Genomic DNA, 16988 nt, shown 5'->3' with positions numbered 1-16988 from the left:
CTGGGTGCCACTTTGTACATATACATTTTGGAGGGCTCTGCGCCGTCCAGCTCGGAAAGCTTCGCTTTGTGCCTTGTATCGTTGCCTTTCTCTCACTCGTTCAGATTAATCAATAATCAATAATTACTATTCCACAGATCTTGTAGTCGGGACACTTCCCCCACCCTTGCCAGAAATAAAATATCCACTAAATTTAGCAAGAATAAATAAATCATAGGAAAACGTCACGGTCGGGCATTGCTACTGGTTATGGAACGATAGTAATCCTAGTAAAAAAAAAATTAAATTTACATGTTGCAAATTCTCACTGTCCATTCCCTACCTAGTTTACATTCGTCAGAGGTTGTATTAAGATACGGTTTATTATAAACGAGTCCAGCTCAGTTTTTTGTTAAGAAAAGGGCAGAAACAAAACTTTGATTTAAAACATGACAGCTGAATTCTTTTAAAGGAGAACTTTTTTAAAAAAAATCCTCTTTTAAATACTGTAGAATCTTTGACTTCCTCATTTAAATCTATTGTATTCACACAATATAGAATTCACTACTTATCTTTAAAAGGGGGGAGAGTATAACTCGTATAGCCCTGTGTTGTCAGCAGGCTAAAATATTTATTTCTACCGCTGAAATATTTATTTAAACCACTCTTCTTATTAAAGACGGCTAACCAGAAGCAAAAAAAATATAACACATCAATTCGCTTTAAAAGGAAAGAAAGGAAGTCCGATTTTAAAACCAAAACAACCCGATGCACGTAAAAAGACAGGAATGCAGCCTTTTCAAGACTATAAAGCCATTTATTTGCTCTATGAAAATAAAGTACAATAAATAATTTGCATTTTACTATTAAAGCATTTGAATAAATAATCTACCTCTAAAACGTAAAAGGAAGGGGAGGCCTCTGGGGTTTTGTTTTTGTTACATTCTTCCTTCTTTTACTTTTCTGTTTAACTTAAGAAATCTAAACGTCTCGTTTTGCTTCCTGAGAAATTCGGTTTTTAAAAATCGGCAGACATTTTCTCCGGGGCCTGCTGAGATTTCTAATGGGAGGGTGAGGGGGGGGGGTAATATCGACTGCAAAGATATTTGAAAGGCCAGGGTGTGTCCTTCTCTTGACCTGACCCTCAAAAAGATGCCCTTGTTTATTTGTTCCGGCCCTTTTGTGTCTCCCTAGTAGAGCCCCACGCATTGTTTACAAAAATATTAGTTATGGAAACAAATACCTGCATTTGGGGGGGGGGGCATTTTATCAAGGATTTGTCCAGTGAACCTTCCAAGGGAATGTGTTTTCAGTGGGGTGTCTCAGGAAATGAGGGTGCCTGAAAGGGAAAGGGGTGAGGAGGGTATCCTCTTGCTTTAAAGGGCCGGGGGTGATGGTACTGGGGAGAAAACTAAATGCAGACCTGGATGCCTGCGAGTAACTTTCTAGAGGGGCACATAAACCCAAGGCAGATCATGAAAGGTCGTGGTGGTGGGCGGGAGATGTTTCACTGGAAATTCAGATGCGGCAGATCGAAAGCACAAAGAGTGCTGGTGAAAAAGTCCAGGTCGTCGAGGGAGAAATTGATGGGGCTGTCTAAGAAGCCCTGGAGGTTGGGAGAAAGCCCTTCGGAGGTCTGGGGGCAGGAATCCGCCGAGAAGATGCTCAGATCGGGCGGTAACAAAGGAGACTTCTGGCTTTCGGGGAAGGCATTGTCTGAGGAGGAGGAAGAGGAGGAGGAGGAGGAAGAAGAAGATGAACGGGCGCCAGCTGTCCCATTTGGCTGCGGGTCGGGGTTCCTCTCCCCGGGAGGTGTCAGGTAACCCGCGGGGCCTCTGGCAGCTTCTCTGCTGTCGCCCGGGTAAGAGCAAGGCATCTCCAGGGAGTCTCCAAATGGAGAGCGACCTCTCTCCTCTTCCGCAGCCTCTTCTCCGCCTTGGTCGTCCAAGGAGCTGGGGTAGCCTCCAGGGTCCCCCTCGGGGATTTCCTTGTGCTGGGTCTGCCGCTTGTGCTTCATCCGCCGGTTCTGAAACCACACCTTCACCTGCCTTTCGGTCAGGTCTAGCAAAGCGGCGATCTCCACCCGCCGAGGCCTGCAGAGGTATTTGTTGAAGTGGAATTCCTTCTCCAGCTCTAGGAGCTGCGTGTTGGTGTAAGCCGTCCTCAGCCGCCTCGAGCCGCTCCCGCCCTGGTCGAGGAAGCCCTGGATGTCTGGAGGGGGGGAAATAAAAATGAAACAAGCGAATGCAAAAAAAAAAAGCAACCTCAAATAAAGGAGGAGGCTCCTTGAAGAACCGTATTGCGCGCTCATGAGCCCCCACCCCACCCCCGAGTTTGGAGATTAAGCCTGAAACGGGTTACGCGAAGAGCAAAGCCTGCGTGTTTCCCAGCGTCCCACCAACGATGCTCAGGATCTCAGAGGCCCTTAAGGCGCATTCATAGGACACCCTCTCCCTCCCCCTCCCCCAATTTGCAGAGATCCTTCAGGGGGAAAGAAGGAGCCCAGTAACATAGAGGGGTCTGGGGTTTCTTTCTTTCTTTCTTTCTTTCTTTCTTTCTTTCTTTCTTTCTTTCTTTCTTCTTTCTTTCTTTCTTTCTTTCATTCTTGGAGGGAGCTGGCTGGAAGGAAGATCTTCCATTTCTCCTGGAAGGGAGAAATCGTCCTTCAACCCACATTCAGGGGGAGACCAGAACGTCACACGTTCCTCTCCCGGTGGATATCAAGAGAGAAAGCCCACTTGCTTTTCTGCCCTTGCTCACTTCCCCCAGCCCTAGTGGATAAAAACCACCCGCGGTGGAGATCTGCTTGTGGGCGTCAGTGTCTTCCACCAGAAGAAGAACGTTCATAACTAAATGGCGAAGCTGGTTTGATAGTCCAAGAAGAGATAGACAGTCCAAGAAAAGAGGAGAAAAGAAGAATGCAATAAGCACCAGCGCCCCATCTACCTGCCTGTGCCCGCCTACTTACCTACTGTATCTACTAGGAAATTCCCAGGAGGTGTCCCCCCCCCTCACCCCACCCAGTGGCCCTCTTTGCTCCTCCGGGAGCTTTGGGTTCACCCAGTATGCCCAATCCCTGGATACTGCGAATTCAGCACCTTGGCTTTAGGAGAATATGTGGGGTGGGGGCGCTGAACAAAAGAATAAGAGCACCTCTCCTCCTCAGTTTGGTGAAGGGAAGGATCCCGGGGTGTGTAGGGGAGTCAGATGGGCTGGGAGAATCTTGAAATGAGAGACTCTGGCTTCCCCGGGATGGGTGGACAGGCTGCCTTGTGAATGGTTATTTGGGAACGGTGGGGGAGGGGTGAACGGATATTTATCCCCGTTTCTTGCTCTCTCTTTCCACCCCCCTCGCCACTGTTTCCTCATCCATCTTCCTCCCAATCTTGAAATAAAGCCGCTTACCAAACTTAAAACAAAAAAACAAATACAAATGCCCCTTTATAAACATCTCAGGAGAAAAAAAAAATTCTGACTTGCTTTGTCTACATTTCCTCTCTGACATGAACGACGATGACAACAAAAAGCTGGGGAATAAACAGCTTCTGAAGACACAGGCGATGTTGGTGTCTTAGTCACAACAAACAGGCTAAAGCAATCAGAAAAGAATAAGAAAAATGACACCTAAGAGGACTAATTGGAGAGACAGGGAGGGAAAGAAAGAAAGAAAGAAAGAAAGAAAGAAAGAAAGAAAGAAAGAAAGAAAGAAAGAAAGAAAGAAAGAAAGAAAGAAAGAAAGAAAGAAAGAAAGAAAGAAAGAAAGAAAGAAAGAAAGAAAGAAAGAAAGATTAACATTCGGGAGACACGGTTGCCCCCTTTCCTGTGACTGAGTACATTCTAAGCAGCAGGGTTTTTTTTGGGGGGGGGAGGGTGTCTTCATGTCCCCTCCAGTCCCGCCAGTCCCCCCCCCCTTCAACCCAGCCACCCCGGTGTTGTATGGTGTACAGACCTGCTGGAGAACCGACGGCAGACCCGGGCAGTGAAGAAGAAGAGGAAGATGGCGAAGAAGAGGCAGGGACCTGGCCGGCTTTCTTAAAGGATTTCTTCTCCTTCATCCAGGGGAATTCGCCAGCCAGCGGAGCAGGCTGCGGCGGGGGTATCTTGGCCTGCCCATGTCTTGGTCTCTTTGGGCTCCTTGGCGTAGCCTGGCTGCTGGAACAAGGATCCAAGCTGAGGAGGGTTTCTTCCAAAGGAGGAGGAATTAACGTCGGTGGTTCCTTGATTGATGAAGTTTGAAATGTCTCCAGGACAGCGGGAAGGGACGTCAGACACTCCGCTAGCGACGGCTGGCTGTTTATGAAGCCTATCTCCCTCTCAAATTCAAAATTCATGGCTTTTTCCAGGGGCCCAGTGCAAAAGGGAGGGGGGAAGAGGGGGGAAATGGGGGTGGGTGGGTGGAAGGAAGGAAGGAAGGAAGGAAAGGCAGAGGGGAAGAAAGGATGGTTCTGGAAGGCCTTTTCAATATTTTATATCGCTTTAGTATTAATATTATTTGCAGTCTCCTCCCCCTCCCCTCTTTTATTATTATTTTTTTTAAAAAATCGTATATTGCTGATAATACAGGCGTATGGGGACCTTGCTCTATTAAACTGACGAGCGGGGATAAATTGCAGTCAATTCCTGGTCACGTGACCTGTCTGGCCCAATAGCAGGACCGGCCTGGTAGAAAACAGAAAGTATTTTTCCATGGCTAATAATAATAATAATAATAATAATAATACTCATCATCATCATTTTAAATCAGAAGAGTAGACTTTGGAATACCTTGCTGAATTCTGGTATTTTGTTGACTACAAACACATCATCTAAAAAGAAGATGCCCCGAAGGTTTGAGTGAGGAGAGAGTTGGAGAGTGGCTGGTGGCTGCAGTCTATCTCCTGCTGCAGGACCAGGGCTACAACTGTTGTTAGCAGTCCCATCCAGGAAGGAAACAGAGAAGAGGGAACCATGCCTCTTGTCCCTAAGGACAAAGGACAGGCATGAAAACTGAAGAAGGAATCTTCCAAAATCAGAAAACTTTTGGTTTCACCACCAGAGACACTAAAACGTGCAGAAAGAAAACTTGGAGGAATATCAGGCTTGAAAATCTACTTGGATTTAAAGGGTTTTTTTAAGCATTAGCGCAGCTGGCAAATTCAGGTCAGTATGAAAGCTGGTTTGAAAAGTTTGTGTTAGAAGCTGTCCTTTTCTAGGACTTTCTGCAGCTGAAACTTTTAAAATTATGTGAAGGGGGGGGTGGAATCTGGTAGGGAAAAAAACCTTTCCTCCTGTCCCGGCAAAGATTAAGAAATGGGTTGTCCTTAACAGTATAAAAAAGAAATTAAGGTAATACAGCTCCCTTCCTATTTTCTCTACATATACCTAGACACAATCAACTGAACGTTAAAAGTCTGTTTGTTTCACAACAACAACAACAAAAAGCATTCACAGTTAGTATCCCAGAATATTTCCAGGGGTATTTTGTTTCTTTTCGGCAGTTTCACACAGGCATAGGGAAGGAGAGAGTGGTGTGAGCGTGGGGGAGAAGAAGAAGAGAGAGAGAAGTGATCAATCTTTTCTCACCAAAGACTTCTGACAGCCCAGGCTTTACTAACATCCTAAAGAATCTGGGTGTTCATCAGAATTCCTTAGAGGAGACTTATTCACCAGTTTGATGAGAAAATGGTTGGGGAAAGGTGCAAAGGAAGACACTTTTGAGGCTGCAGAAGGAAAATGGATATACAGTATTAACACATTAACACATTTGGGTGCTTTGGTTTATTCAGGCTCCTTTTATTTCTCCCACCCACTCCTTCCACAAACTTACTTGGAAGGAGGCTGGAAAACTTCAATGAAGAAGACAGCAAGGCTTAGGGAAATTTGTCACTTTAAATCCTCATGAAGTAGAAACCCCTAACACTGGAGTAACAAGAATCTTAAAAGTGGCAAAAGAAAAAGAATCTTTGCCAGATCTATGTATGTGAATTAAAGAATGGACTTTGACATACAGGATCATAGCATTAGGCTAATAATCTACCAATATTTCCAAAACAAACAAACAAACAAACAAAAAAGAGTCTTGTGGCAACATAAAGACAAACAGATCTATCGTGACAACTTTCATAAGTACAGCACACTTCATCAGATACATGGGGTGAATTCTGAACTGAAGGTCTACATATACACTCCCTCTGTGTGTATGTGTGTGTGTGTATGCGTTTATGATGGGGTTAAAAAGTCACAAAGTGCAAGAGGCCAGGAAAACACAATCCTCAAGACAGAAATATTTTCACAAATATTTAAGTGTCTTCAAATATTCCAAAACTGTCCTCCGCTGCACTCAGGAAATGGTGCTTTCAAAACTATAGCAAAACAAATAGTTAAAAGCCTAGGGATAGGATCCCACCAGCTTTCCCCTTTCTGTCAAAGGGGTCCTCTTTGAACACACTTAAAAATTATGCTGGGGGTCCTGGGACCTGGATAGATGAAAGCCATGCAAGATGGAGGTGGGGCTGTGGCAGGGGGGAACCCTGGGTGAAATTGAGGGGAAAGAGGTCTAAGTCCACTCCCTTTGTTTAAGGTTTCCATGTTAATTGGTGTAATGCAACTTGCAGTGGGATTATTACCGGTTGCATCACTACTATTACTACACAGAGTAATGGAAGTGATTACGCAACCAAAGTGAAACTCTTTTAAATCTCATCAATCTCCTTCAGTTTCTAGGGAAGGATTCAGGACATTTGTATAATAGGAACAAACTGTTAGAACTTAAAGAGCAGCATCTATGGCAGGATTCTTCTTCTTCTTCTTCTTTTCCTCTCTTTTCCTCTCATTGCTCTGCCAGCATCTGTAGACTCAGATGATGACAGAACCAAGCCCATCTTCCCACTGTTGTTGATATTGTATTATGCTACTACCAAGCATATCTTTTGAGGCCTGGGGTCTGCATAGGACTCTTTCCAAACTTTTCACAACCCCTCTAAGAACAACACAAAGTTGAGAGTATTGCTATAGTAGTATTGTGAATGGTGACAATAGTGCATGTCTAGGTCCGTACAAACTTCTTGAGTAGTCTACTCTTATCTTCAAAGGATTTCTAGAGCTAAAAGCAAAGAAGGAAATATGGTGCTCTATCATTTATATTGTAGTGTACTAAGAGAATATTGGGCATGGGGGAAGGAATTGGACATATAATTGATTTGGAAATATAATTGATTTCCAGTACATAGAATCTATAGGTGGCATTCCCATTTTAAAGCAGCACTTTTGCAGACCAAAAAATAAGACATTTCTACACAAAATCTCTCTGCTTGACTCAATGGCAGTAAACTTCATTGGCATTGCTAGTCTCTCCATGTTATTTGTTTACTTCAGTTGAAGGCCCTAATATTGTTATCCATTCATGTTTCATTCATGGTGACACTGCATAATGGGCTTTGTAGTCATGAACCTGCACAAAATGACTTCATGTCAAGAGCATGCAGATGGTCTGGTGCAACATACTTAAATTATCCTGAGTGTACAGAGAGTTTGGCACAAACACAAGAATTTTACACTGAAAATTATTTTGTTTGGAAGAGTTTCTCATGAAGGCTTATGTAAAGAAGGGAAATTACTGCAAAGATGCAGATGGCTTGCCTGGGGAGGGGGGGGAAGCTGAAATATCATGAGGAAGTAGATCCTGCAAAAATAGGAAATGCAGGCTTAGTAAAGCAGATTCATCGAAGTGTGACAGATTTTGGAATGGCTGGCAGGATACATTTTTTTTTTCTGGATGAGGGTATAGAAGGAAGAGAACTAAAATATTCAGCCTTAGTACTGTTCCCCCCCTCCTGATTTCAGTAAAATGTCTAGTTTGGGAAACAAACTGCCAGTCAAGAATCACCACAGATAATGGTCTGTACTTTTTCAGTCTAACCAAGATTTCTATCTGCATAAATTGTTGCAAGGAATGTAGAAGTGTGTGTGTTTAAGAGGAGAGAGGATCTTTCAGGCTGTTGATATGGTTGCTGAAATGTGAACTTTTGTATGCATTCTCCAAAGGAGGGGCCTCTTGGAACCCCAGAACCATTTAAAAAGGTAAAGATAGTCCCCTGTGCAAGCACCAGTCGTTTTCAACTCTGGGGTGACGCTGCTTTCAGCATCTACTGCAAATTTAAAAGGCAATCCGAAAGTATGAAAAATATAAGCCATAACAAAGCAGAGTCAAGTAGCACCTTTGTAGACCAACAAAGTTTTATTCCGAATGTAAGCTTTCGTGTGCTCTAAGCACACTTCATCAGACAGTAAGATAGATGGAATGACAAGCAGTCCTAAATATAAAGAAAGTGGGCAATGAATCAGCATGCAAAATCATGGAAATGTCCCTTAGCAGATTAAAAGAATCACAAGCTAGGCCCCGGGTTGCCACTCCATCCCACTGTCTGATGAAGTGTGCTTTTAGCACACAAAAGGCTTACATTCGGAATAAAACTTTGTTGGTCTTAAAGGTGCTACTTGACTCTGCTTTGTTCTACTGCCTCAGACCAACACGGCTGCCCACCTGGATCTATAACCCATAACATTTTGTCTGCTCTATGCAAACAAAAGAAAACGGCTAAAAACAAAATAAAGAATTGCAAGACCTTTTCTAGCCCAGGATGTCACACGTGAGAACATGTTTCCAAAAGAATGCTCTCAGATTTACCTCTAGTCCTGAGGTCCTGGTCTTGGAGGCCATGCCAAACTGGTTTCTAGTGGCACTAGCTGAGCAGGTGTTGCAAGCCTCTGATGACTTCTATGACTGCAAAACACTTTATTTATGCCAATGGTGTGCGTGGCAGTGGTCTATATGGGTAACAATAGATTCATGTCTTTTAAACCTCTTTCAGGAGACCTTTTCATATCTGGCCAACACCATGGCTATGATTTTAGCTCAATAATATCCTCCATAAAATCATATTCAGGGAAATGATGTCGGGGTGGGGTGGAGTGAGGGGGCCGTCCATTCTTGACTATTGTTGTTTGATCAGATCCCAATCAGCATTTCCACGCTCTTATGCTTTTAAATTATAGCATCACAGAATATTAAATTACGCTTTGCATGGATGAGCATAACCCAGCTACAGTCATGGACAAAGGAGAAAGGGGTACTTCAGGCTCCCCCCGCCAAGTTGTTATTTATTGTTGCATGAAGGCTATAATTATTAGTGGAACTTAATATACTGACAAAACAACAAAAATCAAATAGAAAACAGAATTAAAATAATTTTTCTTGCAAGGCCCTCCAGCCTGCAGTTTATGCTTGTCTGTAGAAATAATCTATTTTTGCCTTCTATATTAATTAAAAAGAGTTGCATGGAGAAGATCAACCATAGTTGCTAGAACAAACCCTTAAAAAAAAAAAAGGATGTTAATTTTATATGCATTATGATTCATGATCCGTTTTCCTCAAGAGTCCTCCTAGTAAAGCCAATGATTCTGTTTAAGAGTTAAGTGATGGCATTTTGCAGTCAGATGTAATTTGCATGTGCCACATTATGAAAAACAACTTCTATTATGGGATGCAAAACTATACCCAGGGTTGGATCCAGCCATCTTTGATGCTGGTGAAAAAAGTAAGGTGATATCTTCTTTGACCACCCAGAATGGTTATACCGAGAATCATGCGACTTGCATAGGTGAAAGCCATGTGAGCTGGGTCAGATTAAGTGAAAAAGATGGCTGGATCCAACCCTTCCCCCCTCCACACACACCATCTGGTGCTCTTTCTTAGACACTCAGCCCAGGACCAATTATTACAGTGTAGTGTTGCAGCTAAAGTTGACTATGACCACTATGGTCGGACTCCTGTGTTACATTGTGGGATGGGTCTAGTTTCATCTGTGATGTGTGAGATTTATTTATACCATTTTTTTATTCCACCTTTCCACCCAATTCAGGTCCCTCGGGGCGGCAAACAGTGAAACATTAAAACAAATTTTAAAACATATACATATACAGAAAACCAGAAACACATAGATACATACACATAAACAGAAAGGAAGACGAATGAGGGTTATTGACAGAATACCAAACAAAACAGAAAAACCTTCACCCACTGGTGGAAGATAATGATAGCAAGAGGCAAGCAAATCTCATTGGAGAGAGAAAGCCTTCGTTTTTGTGCTACAACTGAGAAGGCTCCTTCTTTAGTTGTTACCCACCTACAGGACAGGCCCTGCCACTAGGCAAACTAGGTGACTGCCTAGGGCACCAGTCTTCTGGGGGTACTGAACTGGGTGCCCCCATGTGACTTGGTGACACTATCAGTGCAGGGTGGGGGTGCCAGACAGTCTAGGGCTGGCCCTGTCCACCACCCCAAAGCAAGACCTCCGATGATGTCCATAGCGGTTGGGTAGCTTCATGTGAGAGTTGGCAGTTCCTAAGGTATGCTGGCCTCATGCCTTTAGGGGTTTAAAGGTCAATACCATGGACTGAACTTGGAAGCAAATTTGGAGCCACTGTAAATGGAACAAGGCTGGCACAATATGGTCCCTATGATCCAATCCAGTCCACATTCTGACTGAAGCATTCAGTCAAATTGTACAAATTGTAGCTACCAAACACTTTCATTAATTCATTAGTTAGTTAAAACTAAGAGGCCTTTCCTCTTAGTTCAAGTTTCTTCTAGGGCAGCCGAACTTAAAGCACATTGCGGTAGTCTAATCTTACCAGGACAGGCACAGCAATGTGATAAGATCTCCACAGTGATAAGGTCTCTTTTGCCTAGGAAAGGCAAAAGCTGGTGAAAGGCACCCCTGGCCACTGAGACCACCTTCCTATCCAGGGGTGTCAAGCATGCGGCCTGGGGGCTGAATCAGACCCCAGAGAGCTTCTATCAGGCCCCAAAGCAACTGGCTGCCATCTGCTTCATTCTCCCTCTCTCTTGCTTCCTTCTGCATCACAGCTTGCTTTGCAAGGCTTGCTCAATCGCACGGGAGTTGCAGAGAAAGATCTCTATTTTCTCCATTGGCTGAGGCTCCTCCCTTGAGGAGGAGGGAGGAGGGAGAGCTTGCTTTGCCAGGCTCTCATTTGCACAGCAGAGCTACTGAACCAAGCCTCTCTTCCTTCTATTGGCTGAGGCTCCTCCCCCTCCTGGTCCCCTGTATCCATTAGGAGCCCCAGGTCCAGTAGCACCACCAAGCTATGAACCTGCTCTTTTAGGAGGAATGCAACCCCAGCAAGAACAGGAGATGCCTCAGTTCCCCAATGCAAATCCAACCCTGCTTAGCTTCTGATATCTGATGAGATTGGGCTAACCTGGGCTATCCAGTTCAGGGCTATGAGATGGTAGCCACTGCTAAAAGGCTCCCTCTGGAAATTATTCCACCTGTGCCCTGTCATGAATAAACACACAATCAAATCTGGCCCATTTGCAAGTAGAGATAAGCTGCTATCAAAGAATGGCTTAGGTGGATTCGTTGTTGGTATGGTAAACCTACCCATGAATCCTGAGCCAATTCTATGTACAAATAAGGTGCTTGATGATGGGACATGTGTCAAATGTTTACAGGGATAAGCATTTACTCACAGCCTACATAATATCTGTTTTGGCTCTGCCTTGTAAACATGAACCACGTGGGCTGTGTGAAATCCTTCCCACATTGGTATTGTTGGCTTCCAGGAACTGGCATCTGATCCACATGATTCCTCTTTGTAGACATAACTGCTACGGTCTTTGAAGAGGCTCCCACACTGCCATAGCAACACTTGAATCAGGCCTATGACTAGGAGTGCAGAGGGGCCATAACTCAGTGTCAGACAACATAAGATCTCAGGTTTAATTCCTGGCATTGTGGGCAGAAAGGATGTTAGGAAAGCAAGACTGAGAAAGGCTTCTCTCTGAGTGCTTGGTAAACTGCTGCCAATCAGTGTAGATAGTACCATTCATTGATTGGTCTATGATTACCATTCGTATTGGGCAGAACTGGTCCCAGGGAATGAAGAGTCTACAAGAATCTAGTTCTTAGGGTTGAATCCAACCACTTTGCTGCTGGTGAAAAAGTAAGGAGGCATACTCTTGACCACTCAAAAAAGCTTTGCTGAGGAACACGGGACCAACATGTGTTGAGAAAGGTGGCCATCCTAGGCCAGAGAGTTGGCATTGCCTCAAAAAGTTAGCAGGATCCAGCCCATGTATACATATTGACAAATGAGGATGGACCACAGAAGAACCATGGATGGTCCTCCTTACCAGAAGCTTCTTCTGCAGAGGACCGAATGATCTGGCAGTTTTGTTTCTTAGTGTAAGAGATACATGGATAGATGGGAAGATCTGAGCAGACAATCTTGGACTGGTCAACATAGACCGCCACATTTAAGCAAGAAGGACCTTCCAGCCGCTTCCTCCAACAGCCTCCCTCCCCAATTCCAAGAAGGAGATCATTCTGTCCTTCCTTTTGCCTCCCAGAGAAAAGGGGAAAGAAATATTTCTTCTCCTTTGGATGGGGAGGCTTTCATAAAATGGTAAGGCCCCGTTAAATGGGGGGGGGGGGGGGGACAAAGAGAGAGGAGGGGAAACACCTCACTTCAGTGTTAACCGTGTCTAGTATAATGTTGCTGGCCGTGGTGAGTGGGGGTGACGGAGGCGGCGGCATCTAGCCAGACCTGCCCAGGCACAGAGACAACCAGCCCTGCTCCCCCACCCCAAGATCTCAGCTTCGCTAAGTCTGTAGTTTTGCCTTTCGCTGTTCCTTACAGTCGTATAAATGTGACGTGCTAATTTGACAGGCCGGTTTATATTCGGTTCCAACACCATAAAAGTTTTATGGAATCGCGCTGCTTGTAAAAAATATAAGAGAAGCGTTTCCCCCCCTTTTAAAGAAGGTTTAAGAGCATAAAATACAAATTAGCCGCGCCGTTATCTGATCTGTCTTTTAGCTTTCACACATTCCCCTCCCCACCCCCCAATAAGACCGTAAGGAGCATCTGCTTTCTCTTCCTTTCTGGATTTATTTAGTGATTTAATTTCACGACAGGTTTCTTTCCCCCACTCCCTTTAATTTCAGCAAGAAAGCCCCGTGTGCCTTTTGTTATGATTAACCATTTTCCTTTGTTTTCATTTTAGATCCAATGGCTGTTTAGTCTGAACGACACGTGACGTCCCTTTCTTTGTATCCAACAGAAGATGATGGGTAATTTTAATTGGCGTGAGACTCTTTCGAACAAGATTTTTCCAAAGTGGAAGGGAAGGGGGTGGGAAAGCGGAGGGTGGAGGTTGGCGGTGGGAGGGGGGAGCCAGAGGAGAAATGAAGCCCCTGGCGATTAACTTTTTAAGTAAACACCATCAGCTAGGAGAAGTGTTCCAATTTTATAAGCTGTAAAATAAAAAGCCCGTCACCTAAGGGAGAAGCGGGAGGGGAGGGAATAGACAAATGTCTTTCTCGTTAATGCCTGAAAAATTTAGAATTTTTTCTCTCCTCCCCCCCCCCCTTTAAATGTAGTTGCTCCCTTTTATGGCCGCAAAACCTGCCTCCCTTTTGAAGGGCTGCTTTCAAAGCTCACCAAAGGGACACCAACAAATTAAGAACAGAAAGTTTATTCAAGAATTGTTCAACAGACGACCCTTAAGCACAAAGAAATTTTTAAAAAAATGCTTCAAAAAAGAAGGGCAGAAGGAGAAGTGGTGGAGAAAAGGAGGGAAGGGGAGGGATTAGCTAGTTTCTTCTAACTCAGGTCTATACAATTACAGTCTGGCTCTTCTTTCATGCCTCCAATAGAACTAAACACGTTAATTTTTCTTAAGTACGAAGGTAACTACTGTTTTTCCCCTAAATTACAATAACTAAAAAAAAGAAAGAAAAGAAAAAAAGAAAGAGAGAGAGAGAGAGAGAAAGGCAGGTTGTACAATGGACGGGGGAGGGGGGACACCCATGTTCTTTTATAACAAGTAAATACTAAAAAAAAAGTACATTTTTCTTATAAATACATAATGTTGGGGATAAATAATACAAAGAAAAAATAGTTTAAAACTGGCTATAACAAATAAATATATAATATATATATTTATATTTATATATATGAATGTTCACCAGAACACACGCACGCACCCCCATTGAATGTCGTCTCCAATGGGTGCCCTTCAAAAGTTGGTATATCTACCCATTTAAATGTAAACTCTAAGTGCAAGAAATATGCCAGCCCAAATAAGAAGCATCGGTAAACATCCACCCTGCCTTCCCCTCCCCAAAGGACAGTTTACTTCTGCTTCTGTTTGGCAACATATCAGCTTCTGTTCAAATATACCCTGTTTTCACGTTCAAGAGAAGAGGAGACACAGACAAACGCCAAGACGCCTTTTAGGTGTGAGTAGCTTCCCCACCTTTCATGAGCCCTACAGAAAGGGAGACAGCCGCTTCATGAGGAAGGAGAGCCCAAAATGTGCACTCATGCCAAATTTTTCTTCCTTTTTTTCAGTTTGGACCCTTGTTCCTTATTTATTAAAAAAAAAATTAAAACCCTCCAGTTTCTCTTTAGAAATTCCTTTTGTTAAAGAACACCGAAGGTTGCCAGCTCTGGGTTGGGAAAGATTCTGGGGGTGGAGCCTGGGGAGGGTGGGTTGGGGAGGGGCTTCAACAGAGTACAATGTCATAAACTCCACCCTCCAAAGCAGCCATTTTGTCCAGGGGAACTGATTTCTGTCATCTGGAGATTAGTTCTAATGGCAGGAGATCTCCAGGCCCCATTTAAGGGCACCCCATGTTCTTCCCTTCCCCCAGTTCTTGAAAGTGAGAGGTGGATACTGAAATGGAGAGAAGAGATGAAACTCTGAAGTGTTGGCTAACGGTGGGCATTTTCAGATTGTAACATGAGGGGAAGGAAAAGGAGAGAATGGTTCAGTACCAGTTTAGAAGGAGCAGTTCAAAAGATTATGTGTGGGATGGAGAGAAGGTAGGAGTAGAAGAAGACTTCATGAAGGCAGCTTTCCACTCAACCTCTTGGGTATCCTTTTGTGTATTAATACATTTGTGACTTAGATCTGGAAGAGGGTCCATAGCTTTAAGAAAAGGCCATGTTTTTGAGACCCAGGTCCACAATGTGGTGTGCATATTGTAAAATTTCTTTCCTTTCAAAAAAGAAATTAAATCATCTGTTTTGTTTGGATTATTTCTTTTAAAAAATCAGCACCCTTTTCTACATTCAAAAAAAATTGTGTTGAAACCTCAGGCGAAAGATAATTATGAAACAAACTTGAAAGCCATTAATTGGCTCCCAAAATTAATATTAATGTAATAGATTTTTTTAATAAAGGAATTTTTAAAGGATTGAGAAAGCTTCCCTCCCTTTCTGGTTCTAAACCACCCAGCCTTAATTGTGACTGGTAGCTATGTATCTGTTTGTCTTCAAGAGCATATTGAATAATCCTAAACAGGTCTACACAGAAGTAATCAGCGGGGCCTGCTCCCAGAAAACTATTCTTAGAATTGCAACCATAGTTCACAACTTTAAACAATTTAATGTGCTAGTTCACATGGAAATATGCTTTATTTCCAGTTAAAGACTTTAGAGGGAAGGCAGAACGGTATAGTCCAGTCTTATCAGATCTTGGAAGCTAAGCAGGGTTGGTACTACTGGGAAGGGAGACTCCCTAGGAAGACTGCAGAGGAAAGCTATGGCAAACACCTCTGCTTAATCACATGCCTTGAAAGCTCTTTGCTGTGGTTGCCATACAAGAAAGAGCCACTAGACAAGCTCTCCACTACAAACCCCACTGATATGAAACTTCTCAAGAGAATTTCCTGCAGAACTGTGCACAGTAACCTTTCCAGTAGGCCCCATGGCCAAGAAAGAGTATCTAGGCTGCATGGTATAAGCTATCTAAATAGATTTATCAATCAACTAACCTGTTGGTATTCTATCTAGGCTGCATGGTATAAGCTATCTAAATAGATTTATCAATCAACTAACCTGTTGGTATTCTAATTAAAATGAAAGACTCATATGCAAATAAGCACTATTTTGCCACTTTCTAATTTATATATGGTTTGTAATATGGAATAATTACCACTGACAACATTCAACATTTTACCTGCTTGTGACCATTAGTGTTACTATTCAGGTTATAGCCACACACACAAAAAAAATGGCAGAAGGATGTTGTGAGCCGATGTGGTGTAGCAGTTAGAGTGAAGGATTGGCAGCTGGAAGAACCAGGTTCAAATCCCCACTCTGCCATGGAAACTGTTTGGGTGAACCTGGACCAATCAATGCCTCAACAGGAGGAGGGAACACATGACTGCTTTGGCTCTGGAGGAAGGTAAAGTATAAATATCCACAACATACATAAAGGAAAGCTTGGTGCAAGGTTTAAGCCCCACTTATTCAGCCTCCTGTGGTCTCACTGAGGCTACTGTGGGGTTATGTAGATCAAATTTAGCAACAGTTCCACTTCAATAATCTTCCTTAATTCCAATGGTTCCCCCACCCCCAATGACAGTGTTTGAAATACTGCTTTTCTTGTGAATTGTTTTTACATGCTCCACTGAATGGGGTATTAGAATGAGCTGGCAGAGAGCCGTGCCACTTCAGATTGAAGGTAGTGGGGGTTATGTCTGAATTCTCCTCTCTATTTAAAACAACCTCCTTGGAGATTAAAAACCCTAGCAGATAAAGAAGATACATTAGGTTTATTGCCTGTAGAGATTGTTTTTTGGGGGAAGGGGTAGCATTCAAAAATAAGGACCAGCAGGCCTTTTTTTAAATAGAAAAGGCCCAGCTGGAACTTATTTGCATATTAGGACACACCCCTGACACCACCATTGTTTCACACAAGGCTTTTTTGTATAAAAAGCCCAGTGGAAACTTTTGTATAAAAAGCCCAGTGGCTCAGAGTGGTAAAGCTGCAGCACTGCAGTTGGAGCCCTCTGCTCACGACCTGAGTTTGATCCCAGTGGAAGCTAGTTCAGGTAGCTGGCTCCAGGTTGACTCAGCCTTCCATCCTTCCGAGGTTGGTAAAATGAGTACCCAGCTTGCTGGGGGGGGGGGGGAGTGTAGATGACTGGGAAAGGCAA

At 43.5% G+C, this 16988-nt stretch overlaps 1 protein-coding gene across 1 annotated transcript; it reads right to left on the bottom strand.

The window, feature by feature from the left end:
• Window positions 1–1445: 1445 nt before the first annotated feature.
• Window positions 1446–4324, bottom strand: HOXB2 (homeobox B2). Its single transcript, XM_060255654.1, has 2 exons — window positions 3929–4324; window positions 1446–2190 (listed from the first exon to the last, which is right to left on the bottom strand). The coding sequence occupies exons 1-2, from the start codon at window positions 4308–4310 to the stop codon at window positions 1487–1489; spliced, it is 1086 nt and encodes a 361-aa protein (XP_060111637.1). The 5' UTR covers window positions 4311–4324; the 3' UTR covers window positions 1446–1486.
• Window positions 4325–16988: the final 12664 nt, after the last annotated feature.

This window comes from Heteronotia binoei, chromosome 15 (assembly GCF_032191835.1).
Source record: "Heteronotia binoei isolate CCM8104 ecotype False Entrance Well chromosome 15, APGP_CSIRO_Hbin_v1, whole genome shotgun sequence".
Taxonomy (NCBI): Eukaryota; Metazoa; Chordata; class Lepidosauria; order Squamata; family Gekkonidae; genus Heteronotia; species Heteronotia binoei.
Note: the sequence above shows the minus strand (reverse complement) of the source record. Positions and strands in the feature narration are given on the sequence as shown.

What these genes read in the sequence shown, in the direction of transcription:
- HOXB2 (XM_060255654.1), bottom strand. Translation starts at nt 4,310, where the DNA reads ATGAATTTTGAATTTGAGAGGGAGATAGGCTTCATAAACAGCCAGCCG. An exon ending in TGCCGTCGGTTCTCCAGCAG is followed by an intron (nt 2,191 to 3,928) that starts GTCTGTACACCA and finishes CCCCCCCTCCAG; the next exon opens with ACATCCAGGGCTTCCTCGAC.